We start from the raw sequence: 16,724 nt of genomic DNA on the forward strand, positions 1-16,724 counted from the left end.
GATTGTGTGTATGAAGGAGGAAGGGATTTGGGAAGTCAAGTTCAAGCCAGTCTTTTATAATTCAGGCAGCACTTGGGTTTTTTCTAAGAATATCCAGCTCTCTCATGTTACCCGCCTACTCGGATCTAGGCAGATCCTGCCTTCAAATAGCACCTCTCCTGGGAGTGAGCGCAGTTCCCAGTCAGGGATTCCAGGGACCTGGTATTTCCTGTGCTTGCCTTCATCTTGAGAATACAATAATCTTCTTGTTTCTGAGACTTGATATTAACATGAAACAAGAGCAGAAATGGGAGGAGAATAGAGGAGGCCTGCTGTCTCTACTAAAGGAAGGATTCTAGTGGCGAAAGTACCAAGGAATCTTGTCCTTGAAGAATTACACAGAAAAAAATCTTTTTACTTAATTTTCTCTTTCAATAGATCTGCTAGACATTGCTCAGAGGTAGAACTTGCATTATTTCTCTGAATCACTCATTAATTCACTAAGAAATATGTGGCCCTTCCTCAGTCCCCTTGTTTCACAGTGCAATTTCCATAAATGAATTTCTATGATTCTCACATGGACAATTAAAATGTTTTCTTAAATATTTTTTTCCTTAATGAAGGATAGAATTTAAATAGTATTAGCATGAAATTTAGCTGATCAGGAGATACCTGTCAAGTTAATATAACTCTGTCTTTTTCTTGGAAGATGTAAATTCCCTTTCATGTAGAATTCACTAGCTAGAGATGCTTCGGGTGTGGGGAGAGGAAATCTCTTATTGAACATACCAAAGAAAGGCTCAGAATTCTCAAATGCTGTGTAGATGCTTTGAAAGTTTTGCATATATTCTATCTTCCCAAACCCCTTTAATTCATTCCTCGCAACCTAACATTTGGATGTCAGTTGAAATTAGAAAACTCTGTAGGACACACATAGAGAATTAGACACAATGTGAATTCATTTCTATCACCGTGTCAATTAAAATTGGTATAGAGGGTCCTAAATACGCATGGTCGCTTGTGGAAACTTTAGGATTTGTTTATAGTATGGAATTTCTTCCTTAGTTTGGAAAAACCCAATGGAGTACTAAGTTACTCTGGAATAGAAGGTCTTTTGTGAAACTGGAATCCATATGTGGTACTTAGAAAGGCTGCTGAATAGGGTGCTTGGCTGATGTGTAGTGAAGGTTTTAATGTGTTAGCTGGTAGGAAGTGACTGAAGGAACAGAGGACACTCAGGATGGCTAGTGATCTACTGTGTACTAAAGCCTATAAGGATAATGTAAAATCTATTACAATAAAATGTCTTTTGTAATACCAAAAACTGCTCTTAAAAGTGGTATATATGGCTCCTTGAATTCATACAAAGAACCACAAATACATTAATTCTGGGAGTCAAGGATATCCTTTCTTTTGAAAGTTTTACCATGTTATAATGTAGATAAGCCTGGGGATAATTTACTAGAGATTTATTAAAGCATGGGGAGATAAATGTGGTCCTTCCATGTTGGTGACATTAGTCCCCTGCATTAGTAATGTTGACCTAACTGAATTTAAATAATAAGGGAATAAAACCAAAGAAAGAGATGATCTAATTGTTTAGTCTAGACTTCTATAGCCTATTGAGACTGCTATTAACCACATTGATGAGTTACCCATTCCTACCCAAAACTTACAAAAGCTACTGTATGCTGGTTATGAATTTGAAATGCAAATTTTTGTGATTAACTTAAGGTGAATTTATGAGAAGCTGTCATTAAAAATGAGGGAAGAAAAAAATGAGGAAATAATAGGTTAAAAAAAGTCTGTGAAGGGAGCTGGAAACTTTTTGCTTGGTTATCTGACAAAGAGGATGTAAGATTCTTCATTCTTCAAATATATACGAGCCACTGTTCTGAGGATTTCTCCATTTCTGTTGAAGTCAAGCAAGAGGAAATGGCTTTGATCTGTAGCCTGATAGGTTTAATTTATCTAAAGAAGGAACTGGTAGGGAGAGCTGTTAAGAGGGTAAGTGAATGGAATAAATGGAGTAAAGCCTCTAAAGCCAAGTTTGTGCCTAATATTGACACTTAAGATTTAACATTCATTCTCTAAATCTTGAAAATTTTGGTTAAAAGCAAGTTTTCTTTTGAAAATTCTTAAGCATTTTACATAGCAGCTTGAACTATTGCAAATGTCATATGAAATCCATTTTAGTTGAGGAAAGACACATTTCGGGCTCATAGTGCTAGCTTATGCATTACGAGCAGAAAGAAAGGAGTCTTGAGAGAGGGAAGATAGCCATTTTTTAATCTTGGTAACTCTTACTTTGACCAGTATAAAGTGCCCCATTATTAATATATATGAATAGGTTCATTTTTTTGCAGGTATACTAACTGAAAATTAGCACACTTTCTAGCAAATGAGTCATTGTATTAAATTTTTATTTTTATTGAGGTAACATTGGTTTTCAACACTGTATATGACACCCTACAGTTGTCATTACTACACCACACCTACCACCAAGGCACCATAGTCTTCCATTATAGTTGAATGGTGATGTTTTATTAACATCAAAACTCTTAGGAGTTTTATGTGGTATGATTTAAGGAGATTGTTGACTTATTTTTTTTCTTAATTAAGCTCAACATTAAAGAAGTTGTATAGCACATACTTAAAGGAATGGAAATTTTCTTCCAGTCTCATATATAGCATCCAAAAGCAAAGAAGAAAAAAGGAATCTTTAATGTAATTGGGAGAAGAACTTTTTGCCAAATTTCAGAAGTTTGAAATTTGACTGGAAGTAAAACCTTTTGGTATATTTTTTCCTAGGAAAATAAAAAAATGTTTTACAACTTTTAAACAAAGCCCACACAATAGTTCTGAATGTTATCATGTTTAGGATGTTATCATTTTGGTATGTGGGGAGGATCAAATTTCAACATAGAAATGATCCTGACTACTGACATGGGTTGATAATTTTAGTGTGATGTAGTGGTTAAGACTGTGAGACTCTTGGATATGTGTCATTCATTCAATGTACACTTCTGTTGACCATTTTATTATGCTGTGTGTTCATTCCCAGATACTGGGGACATAAGAGTAAACCAGACAGAAAGAATTTGCCTTTGTTGTACATTTTAGGAGAAGATAAGCAATTAAATTAGATAAACAAATATGATAATGACACAGGAAATAAGCAGGTTTTGTTAATAGTACAATTTAGTTAGGGCAGTCTGACTCTTGGTCTAGCCAAGCAGGTAACATTTGAGTTGACAGATTTGGATCCCAGTTCTTCCACATCTTAGCCATGAGATGGTGGACAAGTTACTTCTCTGAGTTTCACTTTTCTTGTCTATGAAATGAAGATACTACCAAGAGATAACACGAGACACAAAGAAGATAGCAAAGGCAACATCAGGCTTGACACAAATGTAATATCTATCTTATTGATCTTGGGAAATTGCTATTTTATTAATAAGCTATAAATAATACCACAAGAGGACCAGGAAGAGATCTTGTTAATTATAAATTCTCCTCAGGCCACATAGAGCATTTTCCTCCTCTTGTCAAGAGAATTGATTCTGAGGTTTGATGAACTAATTTGTTTTAAGACAGCTGGGGAGGGTCTAACAGAAGGCTTGATCCCCACTAGTGAGGTGCTTGTCCATTGGTTGTCCAAATAATGGTACTTGAGTCCCAGTTACAAAGTTTCTGCCTCTCCACGATTTCCATGCTTTTCGTTTACAGGACTGACACGCTAGCCCACGTAGAAGCTTTTTTGTTTCTTTCTTTTTGGGCTCTGAGACATTGAATTTGGGCAATTTTCCATTCTCCTTTTCCCCAAATGTTAGGTCAAAGCATGAAGAAGAACAGAACTTGCAGAAGGGAAACAGATGTTTATGTTCATTTCATAATCGTAGGACAGAGTGGATATGGAAGAACAATAATTGTGTCCAAGACAAGGCTGTACCAAAACCACCCCGAACTCCGTGCTTGCTCTTAAGACTCCTTTGCTTCTTCCCACAAGGGGCTGTGTTCTCTAAGATCCCTCCGTGAAACCTCCGAAGGTCTTGCAGTTGGGCTGATTATTGTTTTATAGAGCAGGCTCAGTGAACAGAGATCCACACTTGCTGGCTTTTGCCTGTCTTGCTGAGGCCTTTCACGCAGCAGCTGGCCCTAGGGGCTCCGAGTTTACCTATTTAGTGTCCTTTCTGCAGTGCTGTACAATTACCGCTTTTCAATGCTCTGAAAAGCTCTTCCCATCTGGCACCAGCCCTCTCCCAGCCCTGTCTGATTCTCAGCCTTGTGTAGTCTCTTTCTTCCAGGATCTTTCTCTGTGTACCAGTTTTTGGTATAGAGCTTTGAAAAATGCCATCTGGTTCCTCATTTAGGAACTTGCTAGCTTTTTTGGAGAGATTCTACCTGCTTCTTCTGTTCTAGTTAATTTCTCTTGTTAGAAGCTCCAATCAAGAAAGAACATGTATGTGTTTAATTACTGATAGATCTTTGGCTATAGTATTGACCTTGTTAACTTGATTTATCGGCACCTTTAGAGCATGGAGAAGGGTTTTCTGAACTTGCTAAGTTATATTAGACTTGGATTCTCTGAACTTTGCTATCTAAATGATTTTGAACTATCAAATGGCAGTTTGATAGTTTCCATCTAGAAAGACATATACCTAGGATATTTGTTGAAATTTTATATACAGGTCTTTCTCTTAGTGGGCCTGATATAATAGTCCTGGCATAGACCAAAGAAGCTAAATTTTTAATAGTTTTTTTTTAATAATCAGGCAAATTTTGGAAATGCAGATATGCCATTTGTAGTTGAATAAATAAATACGGTGTTTAGTGCAGTTCATATTGTGTATGTGGTTCTGCTGTATCAAATGTAAGGAATTGTAACTTAGTGATTGTGATGAAGATTTCTAAGAATCCATTAAAATCAGTTCTTTGGGCCTAGAGCTAACTTCTTACAACAGTGCGTAGCCCAGGTTCTAGCTTGTCGCTTAGGAAGTGTGAACAGAAGTGATACAGCAGACTTACACCTGGCTCACACCACTGCTGCTGACTCTTACTCCTATTTATTTTTCTTCTATCCTCTAGGGACGAAACCCTACAGGGTCCTACACAATGCCAGAGTTACAAGATAGAAAAAGTAGATCTTTACTGTTCATGGGGAGCAGAACCATTTTATCAATCTGGATATTTAGTCAGGTTTGTTGTATGAACAAGAAATAGAATTCTAATGGCTCAAATCATTATATATTTGAGTTTGTTTGTTATAACATTTTAGCCCATCAAATGTTGTTTCACATGATTAAAACCTTAAAAAAAGTGTGCTACTAGTATAGGTGTGTTAATTGGTAGTGGTAAGGAAAAAGATTAGACAGAAAAGTAGAGATCTATGTGATCATGTGGAAAAACATTTTGCAAAGCTATTGTCTGGAAGATAAACCTAGTTTTAGAGTCTATTGCACTGAAAGAAAAAGTGGAAAACATAGAATGTGACTTGGTCCTTGCTGTGATTAGCAAGATATTACAAGAAAGAACAGAGCAATTTGTTTTCTTTTATTCCAGCAGAGATTGATAGATAACAGATATTAATGTCCTTACTGAGTTTGAAAATTGATGATTTTTGGAGTCAAAAATAGAAGATGCAATTAATTACAAAAGGGTTTTAACAATTGAAGTCCATTTCTCTATTTAAACAGGGGACTCCAAGTTAAAGATAAAACCCATGGCAATGCCCTCCCATCTAAGCCATATGACCTATGAGCAGCTATTGCTAATTTGAAAGCATAAGACACTGGTTACAGGAAGCATACAAATAGGGACGTTTAGTAAGACAGACATAATTTACCTTGGACATGGTTTCTGACACATGGAACTAACCAGAATCCTGGTAAGTTTTTGTGATAGTAGTATTTCCAATGAAACTCTAAGCTTAAACTAAATATAATGTGACTATAAAACAACACTTGAGTCCCCAAAATGGGACAGCAATTTTGTGGACCGGTAAGAAAGACACTCTTCCTATGGCCTTCTTTAGATGTGTGTCCTTGAGGACAGTGGACAAGGAAAAACCTCTTAGAGATCTGAATCAGGAGAAAATAAACATTCCTCCTCGAGAAAAGCTTCTATGTCAAGTTCGGAAACTTTCCTCACTGCTAGGGCAAAGGATCTTCCCAACTTCTACCACTAGTATTGTGTTATTGCTACGTGTCTCTCCTTCTTTGTCAAAAGAGGGCTTGAGTATTTTGATGATCTCATTCCTGTTCTACTGTTGTCTAAGGAGTGACAGAGTTTATGGGACAGATAATTAGTCTTCAGCTGAACCACAAGGAGTCACATTTCCATTCAGTGGAAACAAACTCACTTCTAATACCTTCTGGTGCAGTGGAGAGTAACCCTCTGGGTAGTTCCCCTGGGGCAAAGGGTCAGTTTGTTTTACATGGGAGGAAAATATGCGAGGCTATTAGGTGACTGGAGCGTAAGATGCAGGCAGGGATGGCTAGTTTCCATCCAAATTCATTCTTCCTTTTATGGGGATGTAAGTGAGTTTTATTTTTTCAGCTTTCCTTAGGCTGAGGTGTGGTATTGTGACTAAGTTATCTCCTGTTGAGTGTGGCTGGAAATGATATCTGGCTCTTCCAGGCCTGGCACAGAAGACGTTCCATTTAAGTTGATCTACATTCTTTCTCATTAGGCTCATTGGCTGCAGATAACTACGGGAACTTAGGGTATGACATGGTCACATGATGGGAGAAAACTGGGTCCCCAAATGACTACATGGAGCTAGCAGTCCTACTGACTTAAACATGTGCTAAAACAATAATGTTAACAAGGAGCATCCTGCCACGGTGTTAAGCTCTTACATGTTGGAGATTATTTGTTGTGGTAACTTAATATACCATGACTAACGGTTTAACATTAGTCATAATGTTAAAACCTATTTACTGCTGATATTATTTGTTTATTGTTTCATAGCTCTACTTACTACATTACAAGTTATTTGACCCTGAGGTAAATTGGTTAATAGCTTCGTGTTTTGATTTCTTCATCAGTAAAACTGGGAAAAATATTGTACCTCCTAGGATCACTGTGAGGAAGTCATGAATTGATGTATGATAATACATCAGGTAGCAAGGAATATGTAAGTATATAGCTCTTGTCACATATTCTAGTGACATTGAATTTCATAGTTGGAATGATCACACTGTTGGTAGGATCACACATGCCCAGCATGAAATTTACACAGGCACTGGGAATAGGCAGATGCTGTGTTGTGAATTGAGACAAAATGCTGAGTGACTACACGTCAATAAGGTTCATTTCTTTCATGAAAACTAGGCACAGCCAAAAGCTGGCAGACTTCAGAGTATTCACGAATGATTCCAGACCACTCTGTGACTCACAGTGGTTCTTATTGAAATCATGATGGAATTTATTCTGACTGCGTTACACCCGGAATATTAACTGTTCGGCGTCTACAAACTTATCCAAGGAGTGGTGCGGGCTTTTGTTTGTGGGAAAGCAAATAAATTTTTAGTCCAGTCTCTAGCTGTGTTCTTATATAGAGGTCAGCATTTCTGTAGATCTAGGGAACATTTTGCTCGGGATGGATGAAGGAGACAGTCGTGTCGAGTTTTCTTACCTGTTCTTTTTTGGGAAGACATATTTATGCTCTTTTTATGCTACCTTTGTAACACAGATCACCTATATCCCCAAGCACAAACCTCCAATGTACAGAACTACCTATGAGCTAAATTCATGATTTCCTCCACAAATAGAGGGGAAAAAAGCAGATTTGGAAAGTCCCAGAAATAAAGTGTACAGTTTGTTGAAGCCCAACCTCAATTAGGTTATAAAATGCCGGAGCATTTCCCAAGCTGGACTGTGAAGGGAGCCAGTCATGGCAAGTCTTGGGCACAGGAGAGCCTGGCCACTGACGCCTGAGTTGGCTGCAGGCCTTGGTGGGTTGCCAGCTGAAGCAGGAATTCATGGGCTTAGGAACGTCAGGTTCATTCTCTAATCCTGGGACCATGGCATTCTGGGGTCATTCTGGTAATATGTACTCAATTTTCTTCTTCCAGTCTTCTTTCTTATTTCTAAGTGGCACAGTGCCTCATGCCCACCTTTGCAACATGCTCTGGCTTTCTGGGTGTGATTTCCATCCCCGAGCCTCTGGGTGTGCTGCTGTCATGAGCGTGGAGGTGTACTCTGTGGCCGGAGCTGTCCATGACATTCATGTCACTGCACCTTCAGTGTGACCTCTCAGAGTCCAGAAAAAAGCATCAGACACACATCACACTGCTGCCAAAGGAGACCCCAGGGATCGAAAGGGCAAGTGATTCAGTTGTTTCCTCTTCCACAAACTGCTTTTATATTTTTGTCTAAGGTTAAAAGTCTGGTGAGTTACTTCATATTCCCATGAGAGTTGTTTTAGACTCCTTTGACTTAGAATAAATGAATCTGATTCATTCTCCAGAGAATTTTGGACAGGTAGGACTGAATTCAAACACAGTTCTTATATAAAGAGTATGTTCTGGGCCCTCCCTGGTGGCGCAACAGGTTAAAGTGCAGCACTAGGAACTGTCAGAAAAGAGAAAGAGCAAAATAGAAGCTCCAGAGAAAATATTCCCAACTGGGCAGAGCTATGTCACAAGGCTTTACAGATCTCAACTTTGTTTTAATTTACTCTTCATTATTTTGTGTTACTCCTATCCTTACTTAGCACCCCTGCTGAAACTGTATCTATTTCCTCCTCATGCTTTGGCCATTAAGATTGTGATTGTATCTACCTTGGACTGATCGTCATTTACTTAGGTAGAAAAAGTTAAGACTGACTTTTAGAGCTCTATGAAAATAACTTTTACATCTCACACAGCTGATAGAGTAACTGCAGCCCTGCACCCCCTTTCCATGAATTGTGTTAACTTCCTGCATAGGCAGCCTGGGTTCCTAAATAGTGACTTAAAGTGTTTCCAAACAAGTGGCCCTGACAAACGCTAGGAGGGATGGGTAACAGAGAAAAGAGCCAAAAGACAAATCACGTCTCATGAACAAAATACATCATGTACAAATTTCAACTGTAATGGACTTATTTTTATATACATACACTTTTATACCTACATGTACACATATTTATATAACTTGGAGCATTCCTTTTTTCCCTAAAGTTTTATTTATTTATGTATATAGAACTGGGGTACAGACAAGAGGTGCAGGGGTAAGAGAATTCACCAGTGACAAGAGCAGGGAGCAGAACAGGCAGATGGACTGAAATACACTGCTGAGGGGAGTAGTGGGCCGCTCAGGAGAGGTCTGCTGCGCCATGTGGTCACCTCCCTGGCTGGGGATCGAACTTGTACTGCAAGGACTGCAATAACTTCCTAGTGCTGCACTTTAATCTGTTGAGCCACCAGGGAGGACCCAGAACATACTCTTTATATAAGAACTATAAGTGTTTGAATTCAGTCCTATCTGTCCAAAATTTCAGTAGGATTTAGGTATAATACAAATGGAGGAAATTGTGCACACCTCTTCTGTTCTTAAATGTATACAATGTGGAATTACATTATTTAGTACATGTGGCACATTGTCCACTTAGCTCAAGAAAATTCATGCTGCATTACACTTACAGCACAGATAAAGTGATTTAAAATATGAAGGAAATAATTGAAGAGTATAATTAATTTAATAAATACTTTCTTATGTTCATCGTTAAAGAGATATTTATTGAACTTGTATCACTCATGTATTCATTGGTGTTAATAGAACAGGACTTACATAACCCCTGGGGGAACTGAGATGAGTAAGATATACTGGTTCGCGGGCCCTCCCTGGTGGTGCAGTGGGTTAAAGCACTGTACTAAGAAACTAAAGCCACTTCCGCATAAGTTCGATTCCTGCCTGCCCCGGAGGTGATCCACATGGCACTGCAGAACCTCTCCTGGCCTGCCTGCTGCTCCCCTTAGCAGTGTACTTCCAAGATCTGCCTGTTCTGCTCCCCACTGTCTCTGGTGAATCCTCTCACCACCCCTGCAGCTCTGGCTGGAACCCCAGTTAAGTATGCACAAATAAATAAATCTTAAAAAAAAAAAAAAGATATACTGGTTTGCTTATTCACACACTCTCTATTGAGAGTCTACTGTTGTATGCTGGATCTATTTCAGAAGTTGAGGCTTGAGTAGTAAACAAAGGCCCAGTCCTCAGGGAGCTTATATTCCAGAATGTGATAACAGTAGCAAGCCATGCCATTTGCCACAGTATAGATGGAACTGGAAAGATAATACTAAGTGAAGACAGGAGAAAAGAAATATTGTATGTTTTCACTTGGATGTGGAATATAGAAAAACAAAACAAAGTTTAGACAGAACCAAATGAAATACAAATCCTTGACATCTAATTGCAAAACTGAGGCAACCAGAAGAGAGGGTAGAATATGGGGACAGAGGGGCCCCAGTGGAGCACAGTGGAGGATTATTGGGGCTTTGGTGGTGGGGAAGGTATGAAAACACATTTGTGGAAACTTGATCCTATAGCCCGTAAAACAAATGCTACATACACACACACACACACACACACACAATGTCAGGTAGAAAGTATTATGGAAAAGGATGTAGCAGGAAGTAGATTAGAGAGTGACTCTGTGTTTGTGTGTGTGACTGGTAAAGTAATGTGGTCAATTCAAGTGGAAGAAGATCTGGGGGAACAGTATCAGGCTGGGGGGTGAGTGAGTAGGTGCAAAATCTTCAAGGAAGAAAGGAGCTTAGTGTATTGGAGAAATATTAATATGTGGGACTGGAACAGAAATATTGAAGTGGAGAATTTAGGAGATAAGGTTGAAGAAATAAAAGGGACCAAATTATAGGCCATGTAGACTATGATAAAGAAAAAAGGGGGGAAGAGCTGAGTGTGAATGGAGGTGATGTGAAGATTTGTGGTTGTGGATAGTTCCTTTACTAGTGTTGTGCAGAGTTGTCATAGGGGCTATTATTGCAGGAAGAAAACAGGGAGGTAACTATAATAATTTGGATGAGAAATGATGGTGATTTAGACAAGAAAGAAGGCAATGCAGGTGGTGAGAAGTGGTCAGGTTTGAGATATATTTTGAATGTTCAGCTGACTGTTAGTAGGAAGGGAAACAACAGTGGTTTGAATGGAGAGGATGGGAGTTTTTGTCAAAGGAAGAAAGGAGTCAAGGATAATACCAAAATTTTTATCCTGAGCAACTTGGTAGAAGATACTGATCAGGTACTTCTGCGGTGAAGAATAGGGAGGAGTTTATATTGGGGGAATTAAAAAATTCTTTGTTGGAGAGGATAAGTTTGTGATGTTGATTAGATATCTAGTGGGATTAGATTAGATATCTAGATATATGATTCTGGTTCTCAAGAGGGCACTGGGGCTCGAAATGTACATTTGTGAATCACTAGTGTATAAATAATACTTAAAGCCTGCACTGGGTATAATCAATGCAGGCATAGCACAAATGGAGAAAAAAGAATCAAGGGACTGAACTTTGAGGTGTGACATCATTTAGTGATTGGGAAGAGATGGACAAAGCAGCAGAGGAGATGGAAGATAAATGCCAGTGAAAGAATGAAATCCAGGAGAATGTGGCACCCCAGAAACTGAGCCAACAAAGTGTTTCAAGAGAGAGAAGCAATACCTGTAAGATGAGCCTCTGTGAGATCAAATGAGATAGAGAACTGAGAACTAAGTGGGTTTCAGAAAAATGTGACCCTGACCCCCGGGAGGTCACAGTGTAATGGGGGTGGGGTCGGCTGGGGTTCAACCATAAGGCAGCAGGCCAATGCAATGTGATGGCAGTTGTGTTATAGAAACTTTTTTTTTTTTTAAAGATTTATTTATTTTATGCATACAGAACTGGGGTACAGGCCAGAGACTCAGGGGTGGTGAACGACTTCACCAGAGACAGAGTGGGGAGCAGAACAGGCAGATCAACGAAGTACACTGCTGAGGGGAGCAGTGGGTGGGTCAGGAGAGGTCTGCCACGCCATGTGGTCTCCTCCGGGGCAGGTGGGAATCAAACTCATGCAGAAGTGGTTTCAGCTTCTTAGTGCAGTGCTTTAACCCGCTGCACCACCAGGGAGGGCCGTGTTATAGAAACTTTTAATAGTTTCTGGAGCTGGGGTGGAGATGGAACAAGGACCTCTCTTTGAGGAGTCAAGAAGAGTTACAGGGAAGAGATGAACTTTTGAATTCTGGCAGGTAGGTGGAAGAGAATGTTTTCTACATACTAAGAGTCATAAAACTTAAACAAGATTTTTTTCTAGTTGGTTCTTGATATTTCTGCACTTAGGTAAAGCTAATATTTCCTCTCCCAAGAAAATATCTCAAGTGAATATTCCTCCATATTGACATTCTTCACATGGTGAGTATATTGTAAGACCAATCCATATCTTCCATTATATCCTACTCCATTTGGAAGATACTTTCTTGGAAGATATATTTCCCTTGTAGTCTTCATGTTTTAAGTTCATTGTAATTTCCTTTCATATCTGTGTTTTAAAATAATTCTTAATAATAAGAACTTTCATGTACCTAACATACACATGTGTGAGGCTCCACTTAAGAGCTTTATTGGTATTAATTTCATTTTCACAAACTTTGAGACAACTGAGGCACAGAGAGTTTGAGTAACTTGTCTAAGACCACACAGTATAGGCACAGCCAGTATTAGAACTAGTTTGCCTGACTTCAGAGCTCACAATGTAGAACTTTATGCTGCATTTTCATCCTTACTATTCTATCTGTAAGACCCTCAGATGGACAACAATTAGGGAAAATTCTTCAATGGATAGGCTCTTTGACTTAATTGCAGTTTCCTAAAGATTCAGAAACCCAGTTGTGGATTGTCTTTTGTGAGTGTGCTAGTAGGACACAGGGCCTGGAAAACAGGTATTTCTCCACATGGAGAAGGACGTATTAGTTCTTTTATAATTGATTGCTGGTTCTCATGTGACTGCCTAAGAATTTCGTTTTAATGAAATCATGTGTGGGGAAGATGGTAATAACAGGAGCCAGAGTGTGATGGAGAAGATCCCTCTATTAATGGAAATGTTCACTTCATATGATTCTAGTTGTATATGGCTCATACCTGTGTTTTCTTTACTACTTAACAAAGTATGTGAGAAGGTTGGGTACTTAAAAAAGCACAACGTGTTAAATCAAAGTAAACATATTTGAGAATGTCCACTGTGTACAAAGCATTACTTTGTAGAATCGTGCAGTGTTTCAGTATTTGATATCTGTTTTTTGAATAGCTCACTTTATTTCTACTGATGGTTTTGTCCTCTTCTTTCTTGACACTGAAGTGTAATTGGTTCACCCAGTTGATGGGGATTGGGAGACATAATTTTTAAAAGCAATTGAACCTTTCCCTTTAATATATTTTGGGTTCTGCTTGATCTAAGTTTTTTTTTTAATTAAAAAGTTTTAATTTATTTAAAAATTATTTATTTTCCTTACATCTTTGTTTATTTTTGGATAGTATTTTATCTAAAAATTTTCAAAATTAGGTGCCAACCATTTTCTTTTACCAGAAAGAAGGTATAAAATAAATAAACTTTGCTAAGAGATTAACAAAGTATACTAGTAATTTTTTAAAGATACAAACCCGTTAATTTTATAATTAGATTGTTCTCAAGATGCAAGTTCTTTATTAAAGGTAAAGTTTCTCTTTATTTTGGTCTCATTACAATGTTCCTCTCTGAGCATTTATTTTCAGAAAAGTTTAAGGGAGCCAGCATGAAAATATGTTCTTCCTTTCTACAAATGTAGGAAAACCTGCTGGATATGATGTTTACTGTAGTTTGCTCCCTGTCTGCTGTGTCATATTTTCATAAATCATGCACATGTAGGAAGGTGATTGTTTAACTCTGGGAGAGAAGCCACTTCCTACGGAAAGAGGATTTCAAATGGCCACATTACAAAGCCAACACTCACACCGGCTTCCTGGGGCTGCTTCCCCTCTGCTGAACCTGACCCAGCGCCCAGGTGGAAGAAGAGACTTTTTCCTCTTTTTTATGTCTCAGATCTCTGTCATTCACCAAGCTATGTTAAAAAATCATAACCTTTGGTTTCTGTAAACTTGAACAATTTTATGAACTTGGTTTTGAGACATTTAGGACTTGTTTTTGAAATCAAGAGAAAAATTAAAGTCAAAATGGAAAACATTAGACCACCTAACACCATGCTAAGTACACCCACAAACTTGAGGACACTCAAAAATATATAACTGAAAGACAAGTTATGGCTACCACCTCTTAACTGTTTAACAGTATTTTGATAACTGCTTTGCAGTGTTTTATACCCATTTTTGTCCTTATGGAACATACTTTACAATGATCCATTTTATTTTTCTCTTTTACCTTTGAAGAATATCAATTAAAACTGTTTCTTCTAGTTCCAGATAGATTGCCTAACAGATATTAAAAAAACTTAACTTTTATCTTATCTACAGTTCCAGGAAAATGTAGTACTGTATATAACATCAGTTGTTGGGGGTGAGGGGCAGTATTCTAATGTTTATTAATCTTAGCATTTTAATTTATAGATAACGTGAGATGAATAAATGAAAAGAGGCAAGAACACTTTTCACCCGTTATAGGGTTGGTGAATAAAAAATGTAGGATGCTGCAGTTACGAGCAGCATTTCAAAATGTACACAATCAAAAGTCAACGAAACTTCTGGAGCATGTTAGCGAAAACCTAGAAGGCAGTTCAGACTACTTTTCCAGAGTTTTTCATTTGCTTGAAGGAGGAAAAAGTGCTCCAGCACAAGTTGATTATTCAAACAATTCCAGCAAAGCCCTTGATAGCAGATTGTGCTAAATTACCTGGCAATCCCAGGTCTGCTCTCAATACTGACCTCAACAATAAGCCAGGCCCTCCTGGAGTGGCGGTGTCACCTCCCGCCTGGCTCACCCCACGTGCAGGGACCCCCTTTCCTTACCTGCGTAGTGGTCGAACACCGTGGGCACGTACTCCTCGGGGAAGGCATCATTGGCATAGCTCATCAGCAGGCAGGTTTTCCCCACGGCGCCGTCTCCGACCACCACACACTTCAGCATCTTCTTCTCCTCGTTGCCGCTGCAGCCACAGCTGCTGTCAGTTCCCTCCTTGCAGTTCATGCCTGCGGCTCCAGCTCTGGCCGGGGCTGTGCGGCTGCTGCTGTTGCTTCTCCTGCTTCTTCCAAAGCCCGGGAGCCCTCGGGAAGTGAGTGGCAGGGCTGGTGATCACTGCTCCTCTCTTGCCGTGTCTGGGATCACACAGCTATGTCCAAGGAGGCTGGCATGTGCCTTCTCGCTTACCATGCTGAGCAGGAAAGGTACTCACACTTGGGGGACTGGTTAAAGGGGCCTGTCCCCTTTATCAGTTTAAACGAAGAAACCTCATTGCCACTGACTTCTAGGGGCTTTCTGGCTGTCCAGAAATTCCAGCAGCCTGAGGATCTCACTCCATTCTCCTCCTTTCAAACCTGACTGAAGACACGATGGAATTTTGCTAAATCTTCCCCATTTTCACTTCACTTCTAACATGGAGGAAAGCTGGGCTTTTAAAGGAGTTTCCCCTTGCTTCCTCCAGCTTGCCGAGTGTCAGGAAATCATGGGTTTCCTGCTGCATTCCATATTAGGATCAGTGGGCTGGGGAAGGCTGCAACAATGGAGCTCTGTGTGTGTGTGTGTGTGTGTGTGTGTTTGTACTTCTGGGGAACGCTGCCAGGACACGGAGTAGGAAAACACTAGGGGTCCCACTGCAGACTGAAGCTGTTAGACTTCCTGTTTCATCCACTGCTGGGCAGGCTGTTTGCCTGCACCGACTGGGAAGAAGCTGATGGAGGGTGGAAGCTGGGGAGCACCGTCTGCCACAGAACCGGAGGGGATGGTTTAAGTGAGCAGAGAGAACCACAACTAGCCGTTGTAGGATAACATATGACATCATTCCTCACTGAGTCACCGGTTAAAAACTCTGCAGATTAAAAATGGACAGTTCTTCGCATACTTAAATGAGAAAACTTGAGCAATTTGTCCTCGCAATAAAGAAGAAAACCTTCCAGAGTTAGTGTTCCCGAGGGAAACATTTTCGTACATCATAGGTAGGCTACGTGTGATCAGGTTTATAAGCTGTCATATGTGAGCACAAAGCTCACATGTGTATTCCAGACACACACATTTTTATGGTTGTAGCATATGAGAAGTCAATCAGATGTGGGATGTCTGCATCTTCTTATTAGCGAATAAATACACATGTGCTTGGCTCACACTCCTGGAAACAGTCTGCTTTATTGGTTTGTTTCAGCCCCCAAATGCTGCTTTTGCTTACACTTTTTCTTTTTTCATTTAGTCCTCTCCCCTCGGGTCAGCCAGGCCCACTTCAATTACAAAGGAACCATTGGCGGCTAATGTGTTTGTCTGTTGGGTCACTCAAAATGAAGCCCCTTTGAAGCCCTGTATTTGACTAATGCATTTGAGCTCAGAAAAGAAATGGAACTCTGCAAATGATTTTGATAAATGGGTCAGAGACTTTTTGGTGGAGGAATTCTGTGTTTCTTTGAGATTTTCAAACACTTATTTTCATTTTTTATTGAATGAAGTACCATTGTTTTACATCCTTGGTAACATCTTCACAGTGTAGGATGTCTCCTCTCAGGTGTGGTCCCCACCAACAAAATACCACGGAGGCCACCATAGTCCACTGTCAAGCACTTGTTGGTAAGATTCAGATTATCC

At 39.4% G+C, this 16,724-nt stretch overlaps 1 protein-coding gene across 1 annotated transcript in view; it reads right to left on the reverse strand.

Annotated features, from left to right (window-relative positions):
* RHOJ (ras homolog family member J) overlaps positions 1 to 15,533 on the reverse strand; it is a 78,379-nt gene extending 62,846 nt beyond the window's left edge. Inside the window, exon 1 of the mRNA XM_004681801.2 lies at positions 14,948 to 15,533. Within this exon, the coding sequence (XP_004681858.1) occupies positions 14,948 to 15,125 (178 nt within the window). The 5' untranslated portion in view covers positions 15,126 to 15,533. The remainder of the gene's footprint in view (positions 1 to 14,947) is intronic.
* Positions 15,534 to 16,724: the final 1,191 nt, after the last annotated feature.

Source organism: Condylura cristata, unplaced genomic scaffold (genome assembly GCF_000260355.1).
Source record: "Condylura cristata isolate star-nosed mole 26May11 unplaced genomic scaffold, ConCri1.0 scaffold00013, whole genome shotgun sequence".
Classification (NCBI taxonomy): domain Eukaryota; kingdom Metazoa; phylum Chordata; class Mammalia; order Eulipotyphla; family Talpidae; genus Condylura; species Condylura cristata.